This window comes from Rhipicephalus microplus, chromosome 5 (assembly GCF_043290135.1).
Source record: "Rhipicephalus microplus isolate Deutch F79 chromosome 5, USDA_Rmic, whole genome shotgun sequence".
In the NCBI taxonomy this organism is placed as follows: Eukaryota; Metazoa; Arthropoda; class Arachnida; order Ixodida; family Ixodidae; genus Rhipicephalus; species Rhipicephalus microplus.
The window spans coordinates 200,230,618-200,251,494 of NC_134704.1; the positions used below are offsets into that span (position 1 = coordinate 200,230,618).

The 20,877-nt window shown below is 42.8% G+C and overlaps 1 protein-coding gene across 3 annotated transcripts in view; it reads left to right on the plus strand.

Annotated features, from left to right (window-relative positions):
* The first annotated feature begins 13,385 nt into the window (after positions 1 to 13,385).
* LOC119173567 (mitochondrial transcription rescue factor 1) overlaps positions 13,386 to 20,877 on the plus strand; it is a 71,149-nt gene continuing 63,657 nt past the window's right edge. For all 3 annotated transcript variants that reach the window (XM_037424371.2, XM_037424370.2, XM_075896389.1), the window contains exon 1: positions 13,386 to 14,099. In XM_037424371.2, coding sequence (XP_037280268.1) covers positions 13,914 to 14,099 — 186 coding nt within the window. In that variant the 5' untranslated portion in view covers positions 13,386 to 13,913. The remainder of the gene's footprint in view (positions 14,100 to 20,877) is intronic.

Genomic DNA, 20,877 nt, shown 5'->3' on the forward strand with positions numbered 1-20,877 from the left:
ATTACCCGAAATGCAGCACAACAGCCTAGAGACTACTACCTGCCCACTCGACACCACATTCAATTGCCCAGAAAGTCAGTGTCATGGTAAAAAAGGGCTGCCACCTCAAGTCTTTTCGCAGCAACATCATCAATTCCAGCAAGTCCAAGAACAACAGAGATTCCAAGGGCTATACCAACAAGGACGACGACGAATGGAATCATCTTCGGAAGAACACACGCGGTTTATGGAAAGCCGTTTACAAACGTGTCAACCAAGCCAACGACATATTCAAGATTTCTCACTCGAAACAAAGAAAGCATCGAATCCAAGATATTTTCCCAAGGAACGTCGAGTAAGCTTTCTTCAGTCGAGATCAAGACTCAGGCAACACGACATACAACGTCGAGAAAGGCGCCGAACCCTACCCTGTATTCCGCAAGGATGCAGAAATCACCGCACTAGCCTCGGTCAACAAGCACGCAAACGGGTGGCGATGCATGGGTTCCAATCAAGACAAATAGCACGACACCTGCGCAAATCATCCAGCCAATGCTTCAAAGCCATCACACCATGTTCATTCATCGCAAGAATACCGGCTGTGTTTCCATCTGATTTCACGCTCAAAGCATGCTTATGTTGTCCAGAGCGCAACAGCCAGCCTCGCCCTCCAGAGCTGTACTTGATACCCAGGATTGCTGTCCTCTCCTGTGAAGCTATAGTGTGTTAACGGAAACTTCCGCGGACTTGGAATGATCTTCTCTTTTTGACAGTGTTCAGTTCTAAGCCGTGCATGTTCAGTTTTCATTCGTGTTCATCTGACGCGACTTCTTTCGGGGGGAGGGGGAATCCTGTAACGTAAGAAGGTAGCGATAGTTAGGAGTTAGTAGTAGAGGTCGAGAAGGAAGAAGTGAAAATGGAATAAACACGGAGTATGAGCCAGGCCACGTCTCCGATTCATCATAGCGTCTTGTGTGACGCTATGATGAATCGGAGACGTGGCCTAGCTCATACTCCGTGTTTATTCCATTTTCACTTCTTCCTTCTCGACCTCTACTACTAACTCCTAACTATCGCTACCTTCTTACGTTACATATATATATATATATATATATTCACACAGCAATTCATACACGCCATTCTAACAACCTGACATATACACATGGCCCCACTCATGGGTTGGCTGCTGTGAGGAGCATGCACAGTAGCTTTCCTTGACACTCGCAGTGCATCATGTTACTGTAATATAAACAGCGTCATAAGGCTAGACTATATTTTAGTTTTATGACATTCTTTGGCTCCCAAGGAGCAGGATGCTTTTCTTGAAAAGAAAAAGAAAAGGCAGATCCCATGTACAGTATATAGGAATCGATGCATAATGCGAAGCAGCCAGGAAGGAGGAAACCATGCTGTACAATTAAGACGTGGATATTATGATTTGCATGTTAGGAAATGTCATTTATGGTCATCATACAGTGGTATGCAATGCAAATTTCACTGTATATTAAGTTAGCGAAATTGCCGCAAGCACACCAAGAGCCCGGCATGTAAATCACGTGGTGCATGATTGTATGTCATAATTTACATGTTACCATTTCCTCTTTATGTTCATCATGCAGTCACGTCCATAGGTTGACGAACTCACCCACGAGTCGACTCAATCAAACTCAGATCAAGCTGTGAGCCTCAGTCTGAATGAGCTGCATAAGTTTTGCTGACCTATGGTCACGTCATATTAATTTTGGTATAAACCAAGCTATAGCAAAATAACCGCAAGCACACCATGAACGTGACATGCATGTGAGCCCATTCGTGACATGCATGTCATGGTTTTTCCATTACCACACCATTAATTTATGTTATTTGCACAAAAATATCTCGTCATATCATATTTGGCATATATCTATGTAATGAAACGGCTGCGAGTGTACCAATCAATGTATAACGGTATGTATACCAATTTTGTTGTGTACATTCTTTTAATGATACGCTAAGGAGTGCACAAAATCGTAGGCGGCTAGATAGATAGGTATATATATATATATATATATATATATTGAGAGAGAGAGAGAGAGATCGTTTGATTGTATGATTGATTGATTCAAAGTCACAGAAGTTCACTAAGAAACGCATTGCACTTGAAGTTAAACAATTGTAAAAGGTCAGCTTTTATTAGTATATTGCGTGAATGGCACCAGTGCTCTATCTGGCTTATTAAATGCATATTATTTAATTTATTGTTATATAAATATAAAAAACACACCTATTTCATTTGCAGAACCCTCTGAAGAAAGTAGCATGTTATGATCGTAAATCTGTAATGGCTGGATGGCTCATTGAGATGTTGTCACTCTCTTACCACATTGCTTGTATTGCCTCTGTTGGCAATAAAACGCCAATGACAACCCCATTTCGTTCATAGACATGCCAAGCTTACTGCCTACATCCCAGATCAGTGGGCTGGGGCTGAAGGCTGCTGTTGCGAACGCGTTTTGCCGTTTGCATTACATCGTCAAAAAGTTTACAGTGTTACAAAATTGAAAAAAAATAAAGTATTTCTCGAGTTCAAAAAGCAATACTTCCCTGTAACTTCACATATTTTTAGGTAATATATATAACTTTATGAATACTTTTAGTCCACTAAGTGACACTGAGCTTTCTTCTAAAAAAAAAGCGAAATTGGAATTTATTTTTCAGTCGATATATCTTGAGCACCTTAATCGTTTTTACTTCATAGCATGTTGAACAGGCTGCTATGACATATTATTTGTGCCGTTTTATTTTGACATGCTTCTACAGTGAATATCGAATTTCACAAATTTATTCAATTTGGCTCGTGCCAAAATCTCTTAATGAGTTTATATACATAAAAAAGTAATTTATTTACAGTTACATTATCTCATTAGCTTGCCATAAACACCATTTTATCGAGTGCATCCTATAGACATCCTTTGAATGAAAATTGTTGTTTGATACTCTCTAGCTGAGTCGGCGAAAAGCTATAAACTAGCACGAACAGGCAAGAAAATTTTCGTCTACAGAAATTAGCAAGCAGAGCAAGTTTTAAACACAAAGAAAAATTTGGTGATTTTTTAGCCAGATTTTGCAAAAAGCTGTTGAAGAGTGAGTATCATTTTAGTGGAGAGTTGTAGATGTTTGTCTGGCTTTTCGCCTGACATGTTACTCCAGATACTGGGTGATAACTATGATATATGCAGTGATAAACACATAACACATACACTCACACATGTGCACTACACTATTTACGATGTTTCGTTCAGATTTGGGGCCCAAAAGAATGTCAGTAGCACTTTTGTGGCATGTAACGCACTCGAGCTACTTTGCCATGGGCCTAAAATATCTGGTGACTCTCCTTAAAAAGTATAAGTGATTGCTGTCTATATCTAACAAATTCTGGCCTTTTGGATTATATTTATCATACCTTTATCTCGTGTTTGTTTGATACTATTGAGATTTTGCTGTAATTTTAAACAATCAAAAAATATTCCCCTAGAGTTATTCAAACAAAAAACCAAATTGAATGGTACTGCACAATATTACTTGCCCTTTTCAAATACTTTCACACCATTAATTCTGACACGTCAACTCTACCATGCTGTGTCCAAACTTTTATTGCATGACTTCATCAGTGTACTGTTATCATTTACTTTAGAGTTTTGCCTCTAAATTTAGGTTACAGACTTTAACAAAGTAGTACGACCTTTTCGAGACAGTGTATTGGAAGGCTCCAGACAATTTGAACCCCATTGGGTTCTTTATTGTGCCCTAGTATTCCACCTGACGTGGTTCTCTAGGATTTCACTTCTACAGAAATGCAACCATGGTGCCTGGATTAATCAAAGCTGCATCTATTGGGTGAGTAGGCGAGTACTGTATGAGCCACTGAAGCGGCACCACCTCTGAAAATATAAGTGCATACATGTGCACCAGCCTATACATGCAAATGCTTCTCTTGAATAAAAAATGATTTTTTTGTGGCTAAAGTATTTTCTTGCTATTTTTTTCTTCAGGCTTAGAAATGGCATAAAAAAGACATTCACAAACTTTATTGATAATGACTAACCAGCCTAAAAATTCATAAAGCGGTTTCATTTAAAAGGGAAGGAGACTTTGGTACATTAGAATTGTCATTTACTGATTTTCTTGCAAGAAATGCCTCAAGGCCCTTACTTGTAGGGATATATTACATAAAGAGGAGGGAAAAACAGATAGGCTATAGCATCAATAAACAGCAGAACAACAATACTCATCAAACACCTAAAAAAGTGTGACATAACAAACAAAATATACAAAAATGCAATTCTGAAAATAGAAAAGCTCTAGTGAGACAGCCTACAAATGGGTAATATTTTTAATAAGTTTATTAAATTTTAGTGTATTAATTTTAGTTGTAATATAAGGAGGCAGCCAGTTCAACTCGATAATGGTTTTAGGGATGAATGATTTAGCAAAGATGGAAGTACAGCAAGCTATGTGTTTAATTTTGAAAGGACGATGGTGATGTGGAAATATGATTGGAAAAAAAATGAAGTAATGAGTGGCAGTATATTTTATAAAAAAGAGGTAAACAAACTAGTGTACAATGATGGTAAAGGTTATCAAGACCAGCACAAGCCTTTAGGACTGACACACCAATGAAATGGTAGTAATCAGAAAAAAAAAAATCTGTTACATTTTTTTGGAGAGATCGATGTTACCTATGATGTAGGCCTAATTCAGGTGCCACATCTACGAAGTATACTCTATATTTTAGGATGAATTAAAGTAAAGTGGGTGAGATTAAGCACCTGTGCAGGAGCATGTTGTAGATTACAATTTGAGAGGCAGAGAGGTAGTGGCAACTACAAAGCGAAATAGGTATGACGGCTCCATGTCAGGTCAAACATAGAATGAACATTTAAATAGATGTCAGTGCAAGCTGAATCAACATTTATGTATTTGGAGTATGTGAAGTTCAGAAAGCAGCATAAAACTTTTTGTAAACGTGACAAGTTGAGCCTTACACTTATTTAGAAATGTAGCCATGATGAGCACCAAGTTGTAATTGAACAGAGGTTGCTTTATAATAACTGATAGCCAGAGTTACTTTTCATGGCTCAGTACACTACAAATGAGGTCATCAGTGAAAAAGTCTAGTTTGAGAAAAAATACATTCAGGCAAATCATTAACAAATATTAGAAAAGAACAGGGGACCAAGGAAACTTCCCTGCGGAGTGCCGAATGTTACTTGAGCTGTCGAAGAGTAAGAGCCATTAACAGAGGTGAATTGACTGTGATATCAGAGGAACCCTTGTATACTAAGATGTGTGTGTGAATGTTCAGTTGTGTTAACTACAGAGTCTATGGCCCGTATTCACAAACCAACCTTGGCCTTTCCTCGAGTTCTCCTCAAGCTTTCTTACCCTCTACTTGTGTTATAAAGGCACAAAAATGGTAAGGAGGTAAAAAACTACAACAAGACTGGTTCACGAATACTGGCCAACTTTGTACATCAAGGGCAATAAAGGCTTACAACCGATAACAAAAACTTGAGGTAACACCGAGGATGGTTAGTGAATACAGGCCTATGGTCGGAGACCCAATCAGTGCACCGCAAAAACTGGGAAACAAGGTTTCAACTTGAAAGCCAGTGTCTATTAATAAGCCATGAGTAAATTATGTCAGCTGATGATCACAAGGAAATTCCTTACAGAAACTGTGCTAATTAAACATGATGTAATCTTTGAAATAATTATTTATTTGAGTTTGAATGATGCCTTCGAGGAGCTTGGAAAAAGTGTAAGTGAAAGAAATGAGTCTGTAGTTTAGAGAATCAGGGCAGGTGCCTGATTAGAACATTGCATAACTTGGCTTCACACCAGTGATGAGGAATGCAGCAAAAGGATAATGATCAATAAAAAAAGTGCAGTAAAGGCTTCAAAAATGCTTCAAAATATATTTTAATATATCGTGGCTAAAAACAAGGATTGATTGGTTGATTTGTGGGGTTTAACGTCCCAAAACCACCATATGATTATGAGAGACGCCGTAGTGGAAGGCTCCGGAAATTTCGACCACCTGGGGTTCTTTAACGTGCACCCAAATCTGAGCACACGGGCCTACAACATTTCCGCCTCCATCGGAAATGCAGCCGCCACAGCCGGGATTTGATCCCGCGACCTGTGGGTCAGCAGCCGAGTACCTTAGCCACTAGACCACCGTGGCGGGGCCTAAAAACAAGGAGATCTATACTTGCAGCATTTTTATTGTTTCTAAATAAAGAAAAAATACCATCTTTACTGACGACTACAAATTTATTGCATAGAATAGAGAAATCATGAAATGAACTAAAGATTCGAAAAGGAGTAACCATTTCAAGAGTGAAAACAGATGAGAACGCTTTTATAATAAGATAGGCAGAATAGACGCCATTCAGCTAGTCAATGTTCAGATGGATCAGGATATAAATGCGGCTTATATTACATTCCAAAATCTCCAGGGTTTATTACATAGCACAGTGGACACGCAGGGGCGTCTGCATAAGCAGGCGTTTAGTGTGTAGTGACACCACGGACCCGAGCTAAGGGGGGGGGGGGGGGGTTCTCACCAGAGATGGATTGGCCACCCGGGTGCAGTATCTGGCCACTACCTCCCACATGCATACGTCAAATAACTCACGGCCCTCAGTCCCCAGCAGCTGCGAAGCAACTGACCCCAGCGGCGGTCAGATCTGCAATGCAACAGAGGGTGCTAAGAATCTCTGGATCCAGACAGGCCACCATTGGAACCTGAACTTGGCAACGTTTAACACTAGAACCTTATCTAGTGAGGGAAGCCTAGCTGTACTACTCGAGGAGCTAGAGGGTGTAAAATGGGATATAATAAAACTCAGTGAGGTTAGGAGGATAGATGAGGCCTATACGGTGCTACAGAATGGGCACCTCCTTTGTTATCGAGGCTTGGCTGACAGAAGAGAACTGGGAGTGGGGTTCCTAATTCACAGAAACATAGCTGGCAACATATAGGAATACTATAGCATTAATGAAAGGGTGGTAGGTATCGTAATTAAACTCAATAAGAGATACAAGATGAAGGATACAACCTTACGCGCCTACATCCAGCCACGATGACGCATCAGTTGAAAGCTTCTATGAAGACGGACGTGGAATCAGCAATGAGTAAGGTAAAAACACACTATACTATACTGATGGCAGACTTTAATGCAAAGATAGGCTGGAGACCAGGCAGTAGGAGATTATGGCATCGGTACTAGAAATGCCGAAGGAGAGCTACTAGTAGAATTTGCAGAACGCAATAATTTACGTATTTTGAATACCTTCTACCAAAAACGAGGAAACCGTAAGTGGACATGGAGGAGCCCTAATGGGGAAAGTAAGAACGGAATAGACTTTATAATGAGTGCACACCCAGGCATCGTGCAGGATGTGGAAGTGGTTGGCAGGGTGTGATGCAGTGACCATAGAATGGTACGGTCACGATTTCACCTAGACTTGAAGAAGAAACGACAAAACTGATACGCAAGAAGCCAATCAATTAGCTAGCACTGTGAGGGAAAGTAGAGGAATTGAGAGTCTCCCTTCAGAACAGGTGCTCGGCTCTTATCGAGGAAACCAGCCTTAGCGTTGACGCAATGAATAATAATCTGAAGAGTATCATTATGGAGTGTGCAGTGGAAGTTGGAGGTACGGTACTTAGACAGGAAACTGCCAAGCTGTCCCAGGAGACGAATAACCTCATTAAAGAGCGTCAAAGCATGAAAGTCTCAAGTACAACAGACAAAATAGAACTGGCAGAACTTTCGAAGTTGATTAATAGGCGTAAGGTATTCGATGTAAGAAGGTATAACATGGAGGGAATTGAACATGTTCTGAAAAATGGAGGAAGCGTCAAAACAGTGAAGAGGAAACTTGGAATAGGGAAAAATTGGATATATGCACTAAGGGACAAAGAAGGCAAAATAACTACCAATATGGATAGGATAGTTAAAGTAACGGAGGAGTTTTACAGAGATCTGTACAGTAGCCAGGACAACCTCGACCTTAATACTATAAGAACTTGCAGTAACCCAGATGACACCCCACTAGTAATGATAGAAGGAGTCAGAAAAGCTTTGGAGAGCATGCAAAGAGGCAAAGCTGCTGGTGAGGATTAGGTAACATCAGATCTGCTGAAAGATGGAGAACAAATTGTGTTAGAAAAACTAGCCATCCTATTTACGAGGTGTCTCCTGACAGGAAGGGTACCAGAGTCTTGGAAGAATGCTAACATCATCTTAATACATAAGAAAGGAGATGACAAGGACTAAAAGAATTACAGGCCGACCAGGTTGCTGTCCGTAGTATACAAGTTATTTACAAAGGTACTTGCTAACAGAGTTATTAAAACATTAGAATTCGATCAACCAAAGGAACAAGCAGGATTTCGAACAGGATACTCAACAATCGACCACATTCATACTATCAATCAAATAATAGAGAAATGCTCAGAATATAACCAACCACTATTCATACCCTTCATAGATTACGAGAAGGCGTTTTATTCAGTAGAAATATCATCAGTCATGCAGACACTGCGGAATCAGAGCGTCGATGAAGCATATACAAAGATCCTGGAGTACATCTACAGGGGATCAACTGCTGTCCTAATGCTTCATAAAGAAAGCAACAGAATACCAATCAAGAAGGGTGTAAGGCAGGGGGATAAAATCTCCCCAATGCTATTTACCACGTGCTTACAGGAGGTTTTCAGAGGCCTAGAATGGGAACAGTTAGGGATAAGAGTTAATAGAGAATACCTTAGTAACCTGCGCTTCGCCGATGACATTTCATTGCTGAGTAACTCAGGGGACTAATTCCAACTCATGATTAAAGAATTAGACAAGGAGAGCAGAAAGGTGGGTCTTAGAATTGATCTGCAGAAAACGAAAGTAATGTACAACAACCTCGGAAGAGAGCAGTGCTTCAAGATAGTTAATAGTGCACTTCAAGTTGTTTATTTATTTTTATTTCATAATACCCCTAAAGGCCCCCGAAGGGGTATTACATAGGGGAACGGACACATGAAACAAATTTTTGTACGCTTATACAGTCTAAAAACAAGATTAAACAAAATAATGAAAGCGAGCTAAATACAAAAAGCAACAACAACAACCAAAATCAGATACTATGAAAAAACGAAAAATTAAGTTGAGATGAAATATTGAATACTGGAAACATAAATTAAGGGCACTAACAAATACAGTATACAAGGAAAAAAAACTAAAATGATGGCATGATCTTAAGATACAAAAGTTCGTAATTAACACATAAATAATACAAATCAAGCGTGTACAATGGTCGTGAAAAACATTAACACGTGATAACAAGAAAAATAAACACTGATGTACATATGAAGAAGCTTAATGAGAGTACGCGCGGTGGATATCTAATCGGAAATGTTGAGTAAAAGTTCGTTAAATGTTGGGAAATCTGCTTGAGTGGCAATGTGGGATGGCAAGCTATTCCATGCAACTATTGTTCGGGGAATGAAGGAATTAGCGTAATGAGCTGAGTGACAAGTTATACATTTTATCTTGAAGATATGGTCTGTGCGTGGAAAGATGACTGTTGGTGCTTCGAAAATGCGGTGAAGGTATGGGTGATGATAGAGCTTGTGGAGAAGCGAAAGGCGGGCAGTTCTGCGGCGAGGGGTTAAGTCGTCAAGCTGAGCGCGAGTTTTTAGTAAAAGACTATGTCTACTTAGTGCAGGTAATAACCACGGAGCCGAACCAAGAGATTGAAGTAACTAGAAGAATAAGAATGGGGTGGAGCACATTTGGCAAGCACTCTCATGTTATGACAGGTAGATTGCCACTATCCCTCAAGAAGAAGATATATAACAGCTTTAACTTGCTGGTACTTAGCTACGGAGCGGAAACCTGGAGACTTACAAAGAGGGTTCAGCTTGAATAGAGGATGATGCAGCGAGCAATGGAAAGAAAAATGGTAGGTGTAACTTTAAGAGACAAAAAGAGAGCAGAGTGGATCAGGGAACAAAACGGGGTTAAGCATATCATAGTTGAAATCAAGAAGAGGAAATGGACATGGGCTGGGCATGTAGTGCATAGACAGGACAATTGCTGGTCGTTAAGGGTAACTAACTGGATTCCCAGAGAAGGCATGAGAGTTAGGGGGAGACAGAAAGTTAGGTGGGCAGATGAGATCAAGAAGTTTGTGGGTGTAAAGTGGCAGCAGCAAGCACAGGATCGAGTTAACTGGCGAAACATGGGAGAGGCCTTTGTCCTGCAGTGGACGTAGTCAGGCTGATGATGATAGTGCACAGCACCTCAACTGACGGCTTGAGGCTTTGAGCATTTTTCTGTAATCCATATCACTTGCTGTTGAGTTCCCAAGGATTAATAGGGTACAGTGTAGACCTACACAGACATTTTTGTTTCTTCTTTTTATTGGCTCTTTGAGGCAAAAATGCACATTTACTACATCGTACTTTTGTAACAGGTATGTGTCATATCATGAGTTCGGGTAGTTTTGATCGGCGTCTAATTTTGTTTAAAAAAATGGGGAGAACATAGAGCTAAAAGGCTCTCAGAAAAAGAAGTTTCAAGGTTTATCTCATCAAAATCAGAACCTACAATTTGTATAGGCTTCGTGATAAACTGAGTTAGGCGAAAGTCTTAACAAGCTTTTATAGTAAGGCATGGGCTACCTTATCACTAGCCAAGATAGATAAAGTGACAAAACTGAAGCCTGGAAGTTTAAAATCGCCGAACGTTTATAACTAACACTAAATTTGGCGTAGGTGAGGAGGCGACAAAATTTGTCAGTAGACCATCATATAAGGTCAGGAGGATTTTGCCCGGTCCTTTAGACCCACATGTTTTTGTCCTGCCACTGTTGAGCTTCAGTTATGAACTAAGTAGCCAAGAAGGGCATCTCTTAATCTGTCTATGTTATGAGAGATTAAAATGCATGTGTCGTATCAGTTTAGGTCATCGTGAACAATGAATGCATGGATCCGACGCAAGCAAATCAACGCAATACAGGCATCACACATGAAGCAAGCACTTCAGCTCCTTAGTCAGACATATGATCGCAGCACTTCCAACCATGCCCTGGTCACCTCAATAGCGAGACGTGAAGACTTCGTAGATCATGTGAGTTTTTCGACAAAATTGTAGTGCTTTTGTAATCTAGCTGCTATAGGCAACATTAAAAGAGGCTCTCGTGCAGTGCCACGATTGCCGGCCTAATGCTGACTGTACTAACATTGTCGTCACAGGTGAAATTAATGAATTAGTGTGGTTTTAATGTTGGGTGTTGTATTAATTAAATTGATGGCAACCTGTACAGTATGGCTGGTAATTCAAGTAGTAATGGGTTAGTCATCTTTATCTCATTTGTGAAGAAAGGTTGGATGAAAACAGCTTGTATACCTTTCTCTTATGTTGATGATAATAACCTTTCTACTTGGAAAAGGTTTCTACATGCATACGAAGCTACAATAGTCAGCCCTGTCCATAGCTGTACAAGGTTTGCAAGTCCTACCTGCGAACCAATCGCTGCACTATAACACGCTAAAAAAGAAAACCGAAGAGCACCTGCAAGTGCTTTATATGGCAGTCTATTTGCGAACATATTCAACTCATGCTTAGTGGAAGTGCAGCAGCACATCGTAGCCGCATGAATTAAGATGTGTAACCCTGGGCATGAGGAAGGTCAAGCTGGTTTGCTTGGTGGTCCAGACACGACTACCTGGTCTAGAGGCACAAGCGACAACATGGCCAACATTCCAGATTTGTTTAAAAGAAATAAGCGGACCATCTCTTCCTCAGAGTGTAAGCATGTAAACATTTTAATATCCAGTGCAAGGGTATAGTTAGCACAGAAGCTTAACGTGGCATGCATAGCACGTACATAAATGACTTTTTGTTAACTTTTTCATATAAGGCGATCAATAATGTGCTGCATGAAAACTGAAAATTGCATACGCAAGTTGGATCGCATTCTTGATTTTAGCAGCGCACTGAAAGATCCTCGTCCCTCAGAGCACTGCTGAAATCAATAACAACAATGTACTGTCTGCGACACAAGTTAACAAGTTTCTCCTAAACACATATTGGACTGATCTTCCTGAATGCCGCCTCCTTTGATTTCGTATGTTTGATTATCCTCGCAGAATAGGACATTTATACGCTTGTTCAACAATCGATGCACTTTCTTGCCGAGACGTACAAGGACACACAAAACTCCAGGCCCGTAAGCGAAAACGATGCAACTGACTGCATCGTTTCCTCCGCCACTGGGTAAGCAATGCTGTTCACGCTATTTATTGAGGCTCTGATGACAGAAAAACGTGTTGCAGTAGACGTGGTACCAGAACAGCGTCACTGGACGCATAGATTTCGCGAACGAAAGGCAAGCATGCCCATTAATTTGACACCAGACCACCGATTTCCTCTCTGTCTACAAAAGAAACACTCTGTCGACAGGCAAGGATGCACATTAATTTGACGCCAGACCACCGATTTCCTCTCGGTCTATCAAAGAAACACTCTGTTGACGTTGCAATGCAGATTTATCACACCCTGTTCGGCGAATGCTGTTGACATGGCACATTGCGATGTAGAACGTACACATGTACTGTACAATATTGTGTGCGATACTGTACGTATGTGTACTGTATGTGTACAATACTGTACACATGTACTGTATTAGGGTAGTCGTAGGATCAAAATACGCTCCAAACCGAAACCAGGGGCAAACCCGCTGCACCCTCGAGCACAGAACAAACAATCAACTTATTTTCCTTTTAATAATACTTATAAACCAACAAATAATTTATTAGGTTGTTAAATTGAGCAATATATACTAATATTACAAAAACAGTATACAAAAACAAATATTTTTATTCAATGCGTTAATAATTAATTTATGCACTATAAAAAACACGTTACACACTTGTTTAATGACAATTTTGTAAGTTTATTGCATTATAAAGTAATTATTTGCACTATTAAATAGCTTTACGTTAATTTTTTTAAAGTGACGTCACTTCCGTGCGGCGCAGCAGCCAGTTCTGTGTGGGGATGGCTGGAGCGCCGCGCGGCGCACGAGACGCTGCCTTCTTTTATTTTGAGCTGGGAGAAGTTAACAATTGCCGGGCGTGGTTTTTCCGGTTGACGTTTTCCGATTCTGTGCGCTCTTTCGATATCGTTCGGCAAAAGCTTAATTTGGATGTGCTTCTTGCAAATGTCAGCAACAAACCCTTCACTGTCTGCCCAAGTTTCTTCTTCTTTTTCGGGGATTCCATAGAAAACAAAATTGCACCGACGTACGCGACCTATCTTCGGCATCGTTCAGCCTGCCCTCTATGTTGGAGAGCTGGATTGCTGCGTCGGTTGACGATTTTCTTAAAGATCCTACGCTGGAAAGATTGTACTCCATAGAGGAAAGAAAAAAATAGTTTTTCCTTCCTCCATGTTGTACTCCCCGATTTTGTGCATTCCGGTGAGCTCCTAACGCAAGTCAACGTTTCTAGAACTACCTAGTTCTAAAAACGTTGGCTTAATTTCTAATCGCTCGTAATTGCCTACCGCCTCATGGCGGTGGTAGCTTACTTTCATTGCGGTGGTATTACCTTGACCTTCGAGATGGGAAGCATGCGCACGTTTCCAATCTCGAAGGCCATAATTCTGCCTACGTCTCGTCTTTGATAATCAACTTTTCGTGCACGTGGTGCTCACTCGGCCACAGAACACCTACCAGTGACTCGGCTGGCAAGACCTCGTTGAGATCGTCTTCTTCGCTGCAGAAACGCGCCTGCTGAAAGCGCTTGTGGCTCGTGTTAAGTTGCTACTCGTGCAGCTGCAGTGAGCGGCAAGCCCGGTTCTGCCGGGGCGCACGGCGCGTTGACCATGCTACGTGTGGTAGCCCACTGGTCAGCGCTGCGCCGATGTGTCGTGTCGGCAGCGAGGTGCCTGGCCACGGGTCGCCCTCCTGGGGTGTTGATTGGAGCACCTCTTCTACTCACAACTCGCACCTCTCCGTACTTGCAGCCCATCAGGAGCAAGGCCAAGAAAGCGAAAAGCAAGGGCACACAGGTACTTGCCATCCGTCGACCCTCCTCCTGTAAAGCTTGACCACTCTTGTGAATCTGCGTGCGAGGTTCGAGTGCATGCGTGCAGGTGCGGTTCTACTGAGTGGACCATGTTGTCCATTCGCACTGTCCGCAGTGGCGCGCAAGGTAAACCAACACGGTGGTCCGGAGGGTGATAGCCAGCGAGTAGGAGGGCGTAGAATCGTGTTGTGGAACTTGTTTTGACTAATGTAATCACGCCAGGCCGCTTTGATGACGCGGCAGCGATTTCCACATTATTATGCATTACAATTACAAGCAAAATAAAAGGTAAGTGAGCAGAACTTTGCAAGCCAACAGATCATATGATGGTGAAAATGAAACCTCAACACAATTTGCGAGCATCGATTACCTCTTCATTCTATGCTGCCCTCACCCGCTTGTGTCTGTAGATTTCGTGCTGGCTTCCTATAAATAAATGTTGCGACGGTACACACCATTTGCGGCTGCCATACGCCATTCTACCATATAAACAGCGGCTGCATTATTTTATGTAGTGGGACCAGATCGCGCTCTTGGTTTCTTGAAAGGTCTCATGGGCAAACAAGAGATTTAGAATTGCACCATATATGCCATACGCGACGCCCTGTCGCTCGCGAAAAGAAATTGCTTCAAGCTGTTATGTTGTGAAGGAATACGGTTATCTCCATAATTGGAAGCGTTTTTAAACTTAAATAATTTCCACCACGAGAACGCAAAGCTAGGATTTATTTGATTTATCATGATCTTTAAGCTCGTGAAACACTGATGTCGCCAATTTTGCGAGGACGTTTTTGCAGTTTTCTTACCAAAGACATATTTATTGGGTGAATGGTTGGCCGTTGGCTGAAATTAGGGAGTGCTCAGGTCATACTAACATATATAAGCTTATCTTAACATAAATACTACAACAGGTAAGCTTCGATCAAGATGACTTCGTAACATCGTGCAGCTGACTTATGAACGGTGCTCAGAACAGAAAAATTGCACCAAAACGCACGTAAACGTAGCATGTGCACGCGAGTTTTTTATTAGCATTTGCCAAGTTTTTGCTTTAATTTTTTTCTCACCTCTCCTTCTTACAACAGCATACAATCAAGCATAGTGAAAGAGAAAGAGAAACAACTTCATTGACCACAGTATGAGGTCATTGACTTCATTTTACCAGCGGTTCGAAGGGTGAGGGCCAAAAGCTTGCCACGACCGTTTAGGCCCAGATAGTCACTTCAGCCTGAACACAGCAGTAAGTTGACGACAAAAGTGACTCCCAGGCCTTGAGGAAGGAAGATGGCAGTATTGTTTTGCAAGCTGCCTGAAGGCTGCCCAATAACACATCTTGGGAATGTGAAGGGAACCCACCACCAAAGCGCAGTGAAGTGGTGTAGACTTGCGAACTGATTACCGCACATCTGATCACCACAAATTTTAGAAAGAATGTGACGATTTTTATGCTGCGAATCTGGTTTGTGCTGCGTGGAACAGTGCCCATATGTTGGATGTTGCCATTCATTTGTGAAAAAGGCTAATGAAAGCTCTCAGCCTGCATGGCAGGTGTTGGCAGGGCTCGCACTAGTCACGTGAAAGCGCTGCGTCAGTTGATTCTCCTCAAGGCATTTTTCTCTCTATCCATTGTGCGGCTTGTCAGTCTACGAACAATGCGAATATAGTCCTTAAAAGAGATGGACGCCAACTCGGTTGTCTCCATCGCGAATTCAATTTAACTTCAAATCACGTCAGTATATGAAACTAAGACACTGCATAAATACCTGCAACAACTTCCATACGTCATAAAAGCTAATCAACTTCAAAAAGAAAAGTTACTACAAGGAAAGAGATATATCGGCCCCCCCGCAGAGGCGCCTGCGCAAGTAGGCGTTTGGTGTGTAGCGACACCACGGACCCGAGCTAACGGGGGAGTTTCTACTCCCTCCCACGCCTAGCCGTGCGTGGCTTTGCCGTGCCCGGGGAAAAGGGGATCCTGGGGGTTGAGCTAACGCTGGGTGATTGGACCTTTAAGGCCCCCCGGCAGAGGCAACACACCCCTTTGGCCCCGGCTTCACGTAGACGGCACCCCTGGGCTGACCTACCCAGGGGAAATCGGCAGCCGCCTTTTCCTATCTCTCTCTCCCTACATCTTCGTCTTTCTTACTTTTTTAGCTTTCCTGTCTACTTCTCTCTTCTGTTTACTTCCAATTTTCCTGGCGGCAAGGGTGAACCCTGTGCAAATAGCCTACCTTGGTCTAGGCGCATTGGGTTATGGCAGTGTTGTACGGCTGACGTCTGCAAGCTTTCAGCACCTGCAAACTTGCAGCGTCCCCTTGTTAGGCTCCGTGGTGGGTGGCCGCCAACACTGCTGAACAAAAATAAGACCGGCATGCATGGAGCATTCCCTCAACTGTCTGATCGTACCGGCCTAAAGCGGGTACGCACCGACGACATAAATTTCTTCAACCAGCCAATAGAAACTTTTCCCCACTTCCACGTCATTCAGTGTGAAAAAACCGGAAAGCAAGCCAGGACCGTATCTCCTTTCGTAGTTGCCAGGTGTCTTACTGAAACTCTCGGAGCTGGATACAAAGTAACCAAAATGGCTAGCGGAGACCTTCCTCTCGAAATTCGGGACAAAGCACAATTTGTAAAGCTAGACAGCCTCTCAACGTTTGGTGACGTACCGATCACCGTAACACCACACAGATCCATGAACATCACTCGCGGAGTGGTATCTGATGCAGACTTACTTGAACTCACCGAAACTGAACTTTTGGAAGGGTGGAAGAGCCAAAATGTCAATAATGTACAGAGAATTATCATCAGAAGAGATAATAAGGAAATACCAACGAAACACTTGATACTCACGTTTGCATCCAGTAAACTACCAGATTCCATTCAAACAGGGTACACAAAGACATCTATCAGGCCGTACATACCAAACCCTCGTCGTTGCTTCCAATGCCAGAGGTATGGCCATGGCTCTAAAACATGTCGTGGTCGCCAGACTTGTGCACAATGTGGAGTCTTAGGCCACGTGTCTGAGAACTGCAAACAACCGCCACACCGTGTAAACTGCGAAGGAAACCATGCCGCATATTCACGCTCTTGCACATACTGGAAAAAAGAAAAAGAAATAATTACATTGAAGGTGAAGGAGAACATTACGTTTAAGGAAGCACGGCGAAGAGTCGCTCCATTCTATGGACCTACATACGCTGATGCGGCGCGTCAGGGGGCACCGCCGCACCAGCCCTCGCCGCTCCTTCGGCCCGCGCATACCGAGCCAGCGGTTGTGGCACCTGCCCCCAAGGCGGCTGTAGCCCAGGCTACACCGCCTACTCCCAAACAGAGACCAGAGACTCCAGAGTCTTCGGGTCTCAAGGCCTCCCCTCACCAGGCGAGGCCCAAAATCCGAACTAACAGCCCGCACGTGCGGGCATCCAGTGCCTCCGAGGAGGCAATGGATACGTCGGTACCCTTGGTGCCGAAAGAGCGGCGTGGCTCCTTGGAGCGCGCCAAGAAAACAAAAAAGCAAATAACAGGGCCTGGTGACGGCCCTGTTAAGTGAACTCAAACTCCCCGTCTAAACAGCCACTCGCTTTTCTTACATACAGCATTATTTTACATTCACCATGAACACTCAAATTATACAATGGAACGTCAGGGGCCTTCTCAGAAACCTTGACGACATCCAAAAACTCTTACATGAACACTCACCGAAAGTGCTGTGTGTACAAGAAACACACCTTAATTCAAAACACACAAATTTTCTTCGTAAATATGTTATTTTTCGAAAGGACCGTGATGATGCCATGACATCATCCGGAGGTGTTGCCATGATAGTGACTCAAGGAATTGCATGCGCACACAACTCCAAACATCCCTTGAGGCAGTGGCTGTTCGAGCGGTTCTTTTTGATAAACTGATCACAATCTGCACTATTTACATTTCTCCTAGTTATCAGCTGCAAAAACGTGATTTAGACTCTTTTATTGATGAACTTCCGGAACCTTATGTTCTCCTTGGAGACTTTAATGCGCATAGCAGGCTATGGGGTGATTCTCGGTATGACGCGCGAGGTCGACTGATCGAACAGTTCCTTCTCTCGTCGAGCGCGTGTCTCCTAAATCGAAAAGAACCAATCTATTATAATCTCGCCAATAACACCTACTCCTCCATAGACCTAAGCATAGTATCTCCATCTCTTGTGTCTCTACTCCAGTGGAAAGTCGTCGGTAATCTGTACGGAAGTGACCACTTCCCCGTAGTTTTGAGCACAAATACAGTAACTGAGTGTCCACCACGTGTTCCCAAGTGGCTCATAAACAAAGCCGACTGGGAACAGTTTTATACCATCGCTCGTCTAGGTTGGAATGACATATGTACTTTGAACATTGATGTTGCTGTCAACTTCTTCGCAGCGTTTTTGATTAATGCTGCAACAAAATTGCATCCCACAAACAAATGGACACCCTGGAAAACGGCGTGTGCCATGGTGGAACTCTGAATGCCGAAACGCGCGAAACAGCAAAACAGAGCTTGGAGGCTGCTTCGGAACTCACCGACAGCCGAAAATCTTGACACCTTCAAGAAAATAAAGTCTCAAGCTTGGAGAACGCATTGGCAGGCCAGAAGAGAAAGCTGGCAGAAGTTTTTGTCAGGGATCAATTCATACACAAAAGAGGCCAAAGTCTGGAACATGGTCGGTAGGATAGCAGGGAAACAAGTACACACACTTCCACTCGTAAACACTCAAGGTGATACCTTGGAAGATCAGGCAAACTTCCTCGGGGCACATTTTGAACGGGTATCCAGCTCGTCCCACTATACTGACACTTCCCAAAAATACAGAACAAGAATAGAAAAGCAGAAACACAAATCCACTAGATACGAGGCATGTAACCAAGCTTTCAGTCTAGCGGAGCTACGAATATCTCTAAACTCCTGCAGTACTTCTGCCCCAGGTTCTGACCGTGTGGTGTATGAAATGTTAAAAAACCTACCAGCCGAAACACGAAAAACCCTACTTTGTTTGTACAATGCTATCTGGTTTTCTGGCACTATCCCTACCTCCTGGAAAGAGGCTATTATTATTCCCATTTTGAAAGAGGGCAAGGACCCTTCTTTAGCTTCAAGTTATAGGCCTATTGCACTTACAAGCTGCTTGTGTAAAGTATTCGAAAAAATGATAAACTGCCAACTTGTATATATCCTTGAAACAAACAATTTGCTCGACCCATTTCAGTGCGGGTTTCGCGAAAGTAGATCCACCACAAACCACCTTGTTCGTATCGAGGCACAGATCAGAGACGCCTTCGTCCATAAACAATATTTTCTCTCTGTGTTCCTCGATATCGAAAAGGCATATGATACAACATGGCGTTTCGGAATTCTAAGAGACCTGTCCCACCTTGGTGTGCGCGGAAGAATGTTTCATATAATCGAAAGTTACCTGTCAAACCGGACATTCCGTGTCCGTCTGGGCAGTGTGCTCTCCCAAACATTTGTCCAGGAAACAGGCGTGCCACAAGGTGGCGTGCTTAGTTGCACACTTTTTATTATCAAAATGAATTCTTTGCACTTGTCCATTCCCTGCAATATGTTCTATTGTACATATGTCGACGACGTTCAGCTTGGCTTCAAGTCATGCAACTTGGCCATATGTGAGCGGCAGGTTCAGCTGGGTTTAAATAAGGTCTCCAAATGGGCAGATGAAAACGGATTTCGACTTAACCCACAAAAAAGCACGTGTGTCTTGTTCTCTCAAAAGAGAGGCATGCACTCGGAACCTGACATTCGACTGAACGGGCAACGTCTGTCCGTCAAAGCCGAGCATAAATTCTTAGGCTTAATCTCGGACAACAAGTTGACCTTCGTACCGTACATCAAGTATTTAAAAACAAAATGTTTAAAAGCCATGAACGTTATAAAAGTGTTGTCACATACTACGTGGGGTAGTGATAGGCAATGCCTCATGAACCTCTATAGAAGCCTCATTCGCACCCGCTTAGATTATGGGGCCGTTGTCTATCAGTCTGCTACTCAAAGTGCCTTGAAGATGCTGGACCCCGTGCACCATTTGGGCATCCGCCTTTCTACGGGTGCTTTTCGCACCAGCACGTAGAAAGCCTTTATGTTGAGTCAAATGAGTGGTCGCTTCATCTGCAGAGAACTTACATGTCCTTTGTTTATTTCCTTGAGGTGAAAGCAGACAAGTAGCACCCCTCATACTCTACAATTAATGATTTGTCGAGCTCAACTCTGTTTCAAAACAGGCCTTCGATGAGGCAGGCCTTCTCAGTTCGCCTGAAGTGTCTAGCTGAAGAAACTGCAGTGTCACTTGAACACAGTTTAATGGCACCTGTAGCATACCCGCCACCGTGGCAGTGGCAGACTATAGAATGCGATGTGTCTTTCCTAGAAGTTAACAAAACATGCACCTATTGCCCATATCCGAACATACTTTTTGGAACTTCAACACAAATACACACGACCTGAGTTCTTCACAGATGCCTCCAGGACTAACTCCTCTGTGTCCTACGCTGTTGTCGGCTCGTCCTTTTCGGATGCTGGCCCTCTACATCCACGCACAAGTATCTTCATAGCGGAAGCTTACGCGATACTTGTGGCAGCTAAACACATCAAACAATTACAAATACAAAAAGCAGTACTTTATACAGATTCCCTCAGTGTGGTAACGGCTCTGCACAGTCTTAAAGAACAAAAAAACCCGGTCCTTGTCTCACTTTACTCCATTTTGTGCACACTCTACA